At 47.4% G+C, this 10,377-nt stretch overlaps 1 protein-coding gene across 2 annotated transcripts in view; it reads right to left on the reverse strand.

The window, feature by feature from the left end:
- Positions 1-8,541, reverse strand: part of LOC143293175 (UPAR/Ly6 domain-containing protein bou-like) — an 85,050-nt gene extending 76,509 nt beyond the window's left edge. The window contains exons 1-2 of one of the 2 annotated variants that reach the window (XM_076604103.1): positions 8,059-8,541; positions 7,404-7,630 (exon numbers count right to left, since the gene is read on the reverse strand). In XM_076604103.1, coding sequence (XP_076460218.1) covers positions 7,404-7,458 — 55 coding nt within the window. In that variant the 5' untranslated portion in view covers positions 7,459-7,630; positions 8,059-8,541. Of the gene's footprint in view, positions 1-7,403; positions 7,855-8,056 lie in introns of both variants that reach the window. The other variant, XM_076604102.1, reaches the window with a different exon arrangement.
- Positions 8,542-10,377: the final 1,836 nt, after the last annotated feature.

The raw sequence follows: 10,377 nt of genomic DNA on the forward strand, positions 1-10,377 counted from the left end.
GTGATTGTTCTGCCGCCTATGCTGACTGTTCCTACATGCTCTTCCAGCCTTCATCAACCAGACAGAAAAATAATGTCATCCTTCAGGAAACAACCTGTCTTACACACACACACACACACACACACACACACACACACACACACACACACACACACACACACCAAAAAAAGATATCAGAGTACAACAAGAAAATGCGGCCACCACAGACCTAAGAGATGACCTGCCCTTCCTTCATCAGATACTGTCCGTCCAGACAAAAAAAAAGGAATATCATCCTTCAGGAAACAACCTGTTTTACACCCCACCCCCACCCCCACCCCCACCCCCCGCATCCCCCTCCCCCCTCTCCCTTCGCCCCCCCCCCCCCCCCTCCCCCCACACACACAGACACTCCCCCTCCACCCCCCACCCCACCCCACCCCCCAAAAAAAAGATACCAGTGTACTACAAGAAAATGCGGCCCAAGGGAAAAAGAACCTATCCAGTCAGAAACAACATTGCACGCAGACAACGACGTTAGTCGTCAAGAAACAATTACCATTCAGACAGATCATCCCTCTCATGAAACGACCACCCACCCAGACAAAAGGGTTGGTTACCACGGTGAGAGAGAAAGAGAGAGAGACACACAGAGAGAGAGACAGAGAGATGGAGAGACAGAGAGAGAGGGGGGGAACAGTCAGTCGGCTCTGGACTCTGCCAAGCACAAGGAAAGAGACACTAATCTCGTTGAGCGTCTGTTGCAGTAAGTCAGCGTTCTTTCCCCTATCTCGGCCCAGCAGTATGGAACAAACTGTATTCAGTCCGTCACGTCCATTTCCCACATCAGTGAAAAAAAAGTCTCTCAAAACACACGTCTTCCGTTCTGCCTTCCGTCCTGGTGACTGAAGTGTTCCTTGAACTTCTGTTCTTTGTGTGTGTGTGTGTGTGTGTGTGTGTGTGTGTGTGTGTGTACGCTTGTTTAAGATTGTATGTCGTACTTGAAAGCATATGTCATCGTGTGCAGACCCCCCCCCCCCCCCCCACCCCCCCACCCCCCCATCCATTCCCTCGGCGTCACCGACAAGATAGCCAAGTAAAATGTTTAGTAGAAATCAAGCAGCACTCAGCCCATTAACACAGCCTACAGACGGCAACCCCAACACCTACTACCATGGCACACGAGTCCCGCCCCATGGGGTGGTTGGTATGCAGTACCCACACTGCCAGTATTTACTGGACAGCCAAGCGAGACATCAGCTGAGGACTCCTTCACGGAGGTGAAGACAGTCCTGGCTGCACACACCATGGGAGATGAGATGGCTGCCTACTTTGTCTACAGCCATCTGCTGGGAACCGCACGCAGGGAGCTGATGCTGCGGGACCTGGAGGACACCAACACCCCAGAGAAGGTGACCGGCATTCTGCTGGGGGTGTTCGGTGGTGGGCGGCGTGTCACAACACTGCTGTCCATACTTTTCAGCAGGGAGCAGCAGCTGGAGGAATCCATTGAGAACTACTCCCATGCTCTGCGCAGCATAGGCAGAACCATACGGATGAAGACCATAGGGGCCCTCACCGCTGATATGCTGAGGGACTACTTCATTGATGGTCTCCGGAGCCCTCTGCTGATTAGGGACCTGTGCCTGGTAGTCAGGCAAGACCCACAGACCTCCTTCATCCTGGCCAGGGATGAAGCACCGAGGTTGTGGAGGGAGACAGAAGAGGACCAACAACAGCAACAGGCCAGGGAAAAGATGGCACGGTTAGGGGATCAACTGGAAAATGTTATGTCTCTATGCAGGTGAGGGGGGAGGGGGGGGGTAATCAAAGGGTTAGTCAGAGAGATGAGGTTTGAGATAAGAACAGGGATCTGGCCAGAAAGAAAAGGAACAGGATCGGAAAAGATTCCCACAAGGAAAGACACAAAGATTCCCACAATGAGAAGCAAAGCGGCTTTCCCAACGGTCTCAGGAGGCAGGATCGGAGTCCGAAAGAAAAGATTCCAGTCAGGACGGTAGGTGACTGTGAAGACGATCCTTGCCAGGGTGGTGAATGGGGGCTGCTGCCCATACCACCTGGTCCATGAATTCCTGGTACATGTACCACAAGGGAGGGCACGAGTGATGGAAACTGCCAGGATGCAGTCAAGCCTCCCAGACGGTCACACAAACTGATGTTCACTGGCTCGTGAGAGACTAGCGTCAGGTCTCATCCGAGGCCTCGGGTGCACGGGTCTGGTGCAGGAGGTGAAAGAGTGCCAGGACAGACTGACAGGGACAGGATTCAGAAATTGTCATGGTCAATCTGTAGAGTTGGAACTTGGGTCAATACATGCCCTTCTGTGTTGACTAAGACTGCTGCTGTACCCAGCTAAGGCAATGATCTGGATTAAGAAAACTGTGTATGTTATGTTTTGGTTGTTTTTTTCCTTCATTCCGGGCTTTGTGGTTCCTGATGTGAGTCAGCTGGAACTTTTATGTTATTCATAATTGTTCATTTGTTTGAGTTGAACATTTTATGTTGCTTTTCTGGTTTTATGTTTGTATCTCTTTTAAACTTTCAGTTTGAATTCTTTGAACTTTTTCTGGGTCATAGCGTTTATGTACTGTTTTGGGTTGTTGTTGTTTTTTTTTGTTGTTGTTGTTGTTTTGTTGGGTTTTTTGGGGGGGTTGTTGTTTTTTCTTTTTGAAATATTGCAATTTTGGTTGGTTGTTTTACATTCAAAGATGCATGCCACAGTTGCTGCTTTTGTTGTTGTTGTTTTTACATGTCCTGTGATGTCCTCATGTCCACATGATTTCGTTTTTGCTGACGTTTAGGTAGGAGAACTAGTCTCCCCATTGGCATAAACTGATGATGGAATTGGACAGCATGTGGTCAGCAGCGACGAGGACATTGCTTTTATATAGCAGGGGGTGGGTGTTATAGTGTACAGGTAGTGTCACCTTCACCCTGTCTCTAGTCCCTCCCCACTTTTTTCACACATATATATACGCACGGATAACTTTGATTGTAAACGCTGCGAGCTCCCGATCTGGGAAGTGTGATCGTCAGACTGCACTGCTATTATCATTATTATTATCATCATCATCATCATCACCATCATCATCGCTCTTGGTTCCTACGGAGTCTATCTGCATTGTTAGTATAGTTATCATCATCATCATTAACATCATCATCATCATCATCTTCGCTCTTGGTTCGAACGGAGTCAATCTGCTTTGTTAGCATAGTTATCATCATCATCATCATCATCATCATCATCATCATCACCATCATCGCTCTTGGTTCCTACGGAGTCTATCTGCATTGTTAGTATAGTTATCATCATCATCATTAACATCATCATCATCATCTTCGCTCTTGGTTCGAACGGAGTCAATCTGCTTTGTTAGCATAGTTATCATCATCATCATCATCATCATCATCATTGTCCTTGGTTCCTACGGAGTCAGTCTGCATTGTTAGCATAGTTATCATCATCATCATCATCATCATCATCATTGTCCTTGGTTCCTACGGAGTCAGTCTGCATTGTTAGCATAGTTATCATCATCATCATCATCATCATCATCATCATCATCATCATCATCATCATCATCATCATTGTCCTTGGTTCCTACGGAGTCAGTCTGCATTGTTAGCATAGTTATCATCATCATCATCATCATCATCATCATCATCATTGTCCTTGGTTCCTACGGAGTCAGTCTGCATTGTTAGCATAGTTATCATCATCATCATTAACATCATCATCATCATCTTCGCTCTTGGTTCGAACGGAGTCAATCTGCATTGTTAGCATAGTTATCATCATCATCATTATCATCATCATCATCATCATCATTGTCCTTGGTTCCTACGGAGTCAGTCTGCATTGTTAGCATAGTTATCATCATCATCATTATCATCATCATCATTGTCCTTGGTTCCTACGGAGTCAGTCTGCATTGTTAGCATAGTTATCATCATCATCATCATCATCATCATCATCATCATCATCATTGTCCTTGGTTCCTACGGAGTCCGCACAGTCTCTGACCAGCCGTGTTGGGGACGGTACATCTGACACCGATAACCAGCTGGTCATGCTGTCTTGGTGAAGCTGGTGTCGCTTTTAATAATAATAATGGTATTTATATAGCGCTGGATCTTGTGCAGAGACAAATCAAAGCGCTTTCGCACCAGTCATTCACACGCATGCACAACTCTAATACTGTAGAAACTAAAGACAAGGAAGGGCAGGCAAGGGAGGCTATTTTGGGAAGAGGTGGGTTTTAAGGCCAGACTTGAAAGAGCTGAGTGTGGAGACTTGACGAAGCGAAAAAGGAAGTTCATTCCAATCGCAAGGTCCGGAAACAGAGAAAGAACGGCGGCCAATAGTCGAGTGTTTGAATCTGGGTATGCGTAAACAGAGTGGATCCGAGGCCGATCGTAGTGAGCGAGATGGAGTGTAGAGGTGAAGGCAGCCGCAGAGATAGGAAGGGGCAGTTTTCTGAAAGCGTTATGGAAAATCGGGACAAGCACTGGTCTTTGAAAAAAATATAATGTACTAGACTTACGCGCTTAATTAATTACTGAACGTGTTCTGTATTTGAACATATGAACTGGAATGTAGATGGCTTCACCATCCAGTTACTTTTTTTTTTTTTTTTTTTTAAATAAAAACAACCGCTTTGTCGGATAATGACAAGAGAATCACTTTTAACTCGTGGTCGATTGTTGATAAATATTAGAACAATTTGTTTGACGTGTGAGACGCCAATGTGCAGAACTTCTTTTGTTTTCTTTTTTTCCCCAAGCCGAAAGCCATTGAGAACTTTTATATGTTCGAGGGTTCAGAAAATAGGCTTCATGTTGTCGGCTAAAACCACTCCCAGAGACCAAAATAGATACAATGTCAGTCAAACCATTCTTTGGCACGACATTACTCATTAAAGAAAGAAAGAAAAAAAGCAAGAAAAAAAAGAAAGAAAAAAAAGAAAAAGAAACACACCAAGAGAATTGTTCAATGTTGAGCACACAATAACTACAACCAAAAAAAAAACCGTACCACATATAGGTTCGCGCGAAAGGTTTCTGTTTGCTGGAGCAAGAGATGTGCGCAAAGTGGTAACAATACGTTTTATGTACAAATGCAAACCATACAATACATTTTATGCACAAATACAGTACAAATGCAAACCATACAATACATTTCATGCACAAATACAGTACAAATGCAAACCATGCAATACATTTTATGCACAAATACAGTACAAATGCAAACCATACAATACATTTTATGCACAAATACAGTACAAATGCAAACCATACAATACATTTCATGCACAAATACAGTACAAATGCAAACCATACAATACATTTCATGCATAAATACAGTACAAATGCAAACCATACAATACATTTTATCCACAAATACAGTACAAATGCAAACCATACAATACATTTTATGAACAAATGCTAACAATTAAGTATTGACACAACACAGTACTACACAACATAGCACGGTGCATATAAAGCATAAGGCAGTGCAATACAGCACAACACAACACAATCCATGTCTCAGTCGCGACTGCCACCACACTACCCACATCCTTTCAGCTCATGATATAAAACAACATATAATGGTGAAACATCGGGGAAAGCTCCAGTTCGGGGAAAACGAAACAGCAATTACATCATCATCATCATCATCATGCATCTCTTTTTGTGATTTTGGTCTATGGCCGAAAGGTAAACATCGATAGATCCCTCTGTGTTTCACTGGGTGGGTGGGTGGGTGGGTGGCGCTGTGCTTTGGCAACGGTGTCGAGCGATATTTCAGAGATCTGTACTGTGTGTCTGGGACCTGCAGAACGACACGTTTCCTTCTTGATTTGACTCCGCGAACTGAGAATGTGACGAAGAGATCTCAATGGCACATGTATATACAGTATAGTCTCTGGGTTGGTAATTGATTCACAGTCAAGAATATCGCAGTAAGAGTAATAAATGGTTGGCAGGTAATGTTTTACTTTCTGGAACTGAGTAATGACATTGTTCAGAAAGTGTTGCACTCGTAAACAGGAATTTTTTTTTTCTTTTTTTTTTTTCCATTTTGTTTGCACAAAGCCAGAATGATATTCTCTGATTTGGCTTGATTTGGATTGGGGGAGTTTTTACGGTATGTATTACGTACAGGACAAAGCGCACATACTGGTTTCAGTTTCAATTTCTCAAGGAGGCGTCACTGTGTTGGGACAAATCTCTACACGCTACACCACATCTGCTAGGCAGATGCATGACCAGCAGCATCACCCAACGCACTTTTTTTTTTTTTTCTTTTTCTTTTTTTTCTGCCCCATCATCTGCACCGTTTCAGTGGCTTTACTCCCACGCCGCTCATTTAGATTCCCCCATACACGGCCACACCCGGGTTCGTCCGCTGCAGTTCCAGCGTCGGCAGTCCACAGGGAACCATCGATGTTAGGTCGCCAGGAGGCCACACATCAGAGGAGACCCTGCACTACTGCTGAGTCACTTCGGTGGTGTTCAGTGGTGCCTGTTCTGTTTCAACGTACTTAGGACACCACCTACTAAGCCCCCTACTAACGACAATAATGGCTTAGTCGCGGAATAACCTAACGCACTTAGTCAGGCCTTGAGTACAAGCATATATATTTGTTTACCTTTCAAATTTTGCAAGAAGACCGGCAACACTCTCCTTGCCATGGGTTCTTTTTCAGTGTGCCAAGTGCGTGCTGCACACGCGACCTCGGTTGATCGTCTCATCCGAATGACTAGACGCTCAGTTTGATTTTCCTGTCAAACTCGGGAGAAAGGGTGAGAGCGGGATTCAAACCCAGACCCTCACGGACACTGTATTGGCAGATGAGCGTCTCAACTATTCTGCCACCTTCTTCCCAATGCTAAATATCAGTGTGTAATGAGAACGCTATTACCGCATTGACCAAGAGATACCGTAGTCTGAGTTTAAGGGGGACGGGACGGGGGGAGGTGGGGGGTCTCTTAAGTCTTGACCGGCGTGTTGGATTTATGCGTAGGTCAAACATCAGCGTGTTTTACGCCGTTGTGGAGTTGCGTACTTGGATCGGTCTGCATGCTTTGGCACCTCCTTGAAAAAGTAACTGAAATTGTCATCGTACTCTCTGCACAATACATGTAACCTGCAATATAGGCCTACCTCCAGCACTCTTTTACCAAGGACAGAGCTCATAACGATACATGGGGAATCGGGTCAAGTCACGTCAAGTCAAATTCTTTATTTACGAGGGTAATAGATAAGCAAGGGATTAGATTTTTTTTTAATATCTAGATCTCGCCATAAAGAAGGACAAGCGAAAAGAAGGCAGGTAGGAGAGGACGCGTCCTACATGACTATGATGGTGAAGGAAGGGGAGGGTGCCCGTGTCTCTCACCTGTGACCAGGAGGACGAGGAGGCAGACACTTCTACACACTTGGGCCTCTGTCATGGTGGTCAGCTGGGCGCATGGTCCCCCCTCCCGATGTCTCCAAGCCACCCCACTGCTGCCACACACACACTGGCACACACACACACACACTGCCTGTACACAACACAGGTGCTGTCTCTCTCTTTCTTTGGTGCCGAAATACTAGCCCACTGTTCACTTCTTGGTGCAGACTCTTTAACAAACAAACAAAAAAGCCTTGTCTGATTCAGATGAAGACCCAGAAAGGGAAACGGAACAGTTTTCTTTCTACCATCTCTTCACAAAGCCATCCATCCTTCTGTGTGACAGCTAGCAGCCACAGCTCGTCATGAACATGTCAGGCGCCACACGCCCTCCTCCCTGGCCGGGTTTGTTTTGTTCTGGTGACGGTGGTTGTTCAGGCGACAGACTGGGATGCTAGCAAAGGGCGGCTTTCTTCCTCATCCGATCGACACACAGCGACACGAAGACGGCCTAGGTATCGATCACCACCCCACTTGCACAACCACACAGCACGGCAGTGGCACACACACACACACACACACACACACACACACACACACTCACACACACGCACACACACTCACACGCACACACTCACTCACACACTCACACACACACATGAGCGGGGTGTAGCTCTGATCGGCCTCATTCACAGCACTGCCCCGCGCTCCCTGATTGACGACCAGTGCCTGTCAGCGCCGTCAGGACTCTATGGTCAGCGACTCCTTCACCACCCCTACACACACCACCACCACCACCACCAACATCACCACCAACACCAACTTCCGTTGAAGAAGGGAGAGTGAGTGAGGGAAGCGGACTTTTCAGCCACCCGTATTCTGATCGTGTCTACCACTACAGTGGCGGTGGTTAGAGGGTGGGGTGAGGGTGGCGCAGGGGAGCGGAGGAGAAGAGAGGTGAGGGAGGGTGAGGCGGTGCAGGGTGAGAAGAGTGACTGGTGCTGCAGTGGCTGTCTCCCGCACTGGGTGTGTGTGTGTACCGTGGGAGGATGCACTGCTTGCCACTCCACTGACTACAGCCTCCCAGTCCACACACAGCCTGCCACTCCACTTACAGCCTCACTAGCAGTCCACAGCCTGCCTCCACACATACAGCCTGTCAAGCAGCCCAGCCACACAGCCAGCTGTGTGATGACAGACAGCACAAGGGGCTGGAGGCACTGGCACGGGGAAGACGGTGGTGGTGTGCAGAGCGAGGCAACAAGAGGCAGGCGGAGTCCAGAGCCCTTGCTTGCTGAGCGAGGGAAAGAGGAAGGGAAGGAGGCAGGGGAAGAGAGGAAGGAAGGGTGGAGGTGGGGATGGAGGCAGCGCCTTTTGTCGGGCTGGAAGCGGAGATGGCGGGCGGGCAGGGGAGAGACCGGCAACCACATCGATCCGTCCTCTGTCCGTGTAGCCAGGCACACACTGCCAGCTGCCTCAACACAAAGCCCCCACCACCCACACACCCACACCTTCCTCCCACCTCACACATACACCCCTCTCCACTCCACGCTCAGCATCCTCCTCCACACACCGTTTTTCTCCCCACCCCACCCCTCTTCCAATCCTGTCCTTCCCTCCCCCGCGCCACCCCCACCCTCATCACCACCCCTTCTACCCTGTCCGCCATTGATTGACCTCTTTCTCCTCCACCACTACCACCGCCACCCCCATCCAGCCATACAAACTCCCCCGATCTTATTTATTCAGACATCCATTCTGTCCTCCCCCGCCTCCTCATCTTCGGCCTCCTCCACACACACACACACACACACACGCACACACACACGCACGCACGCACGCACACACACACACACACACACACACACGCACGCACGCACACACACACACACACACACACACACGGTTTGCATAGCAAGGGCAGACTGACTGTGCACATGACTGGATGCAGTCAGTGGAGATCTCGTGGCTACCGACAGAGATTGGGTCAAGCCCCGCACTGACCTGTCTGTCGTCATCTGCCTATGGTCTGAGCGATGGCTTGGTGTCCACAGCTTCCAGGTTGCTTTCTGTCTTCTTGGCGTTTACGGTTCCTGCGCCTGCATTCTGAATGACTAGACTTGCTAATTTGAACTTCTAGCGGCCAACACGATAATATAGATGATAATGATTCATCGTCGTCTGATGTATGTGTTCATGGAAATTAGTCTCGTGTGTCTCTTCACATCGCAGACCATGTTGATTTTCGACTGATTCTATTGACGGGCGCAATAGCCGAGTGGTTAAAGCGCTGGACTGTCAATCTGAGGGTCCCGGGTTCGAATCACGGTGACGGCGCCTGGTGGGTAAAGGGTGGAGATTTTTACGATCTCCCAGGTCAACATATGTGCAGACCTGCTAGTGCCTGAACCCCCTTCGTGTGTATATGCAAGCAGAAGATCAAATACGCACGTTAAAGATCCTGTAATCCATGTCAGCGTTCGGTGGGTTATGGAAACAAGAACATACCCAGCATGCACACCCCCGAAAACGGAGTATGGCTGCCTACATGGCGGGGTAAAAACGGTCATACACGTAAAAGCCCACTCGTGTACATACGAGTGAACGTGGGAGTTGCAGCCCACGAACGCAGAAGAAGAAGAGACTGATTCTATTGATTTCCTTGTTATAGTTGATTACAAGCGTCTGCAGTAAATCCTTCATGAAAAGTTATGAACCATTGCTAATTGCCTGGTATTATTTCTTAGTGGAGGAACGGCCTATTTCAGGCTGTTCCCACAATATTTTATAATCAAGAGAATATAGTGTGTTCATTGTCATACCAGTAGTGTTGATTGAAGCAAGACGATAGATTATGCAGCAAGTGTCCAGGACAGCGTTTACAATGTAAGGTTTACATAAGAACAAATAAAAGAAAGAATTTCTTTTCAGAAAGAGATATAAAAATGGAGAACAGAAATGAAGAATGAAAGGAAAG

Source organism: Babylonia areolata, chromosome 18 (genome assembly GCF_041734735.1).
Source record: "Babylonia areolata isolate BAREFJ2019XMU chromosome 18, ASM4173473v1, whole genome shotgun sequence".
Lineage (NCBI taxonomy): Eukaryota > Metazoa > Mollusca > Gastropoda > Neogastropoda > Buccinidae > Babylonia > Babylonia areolata.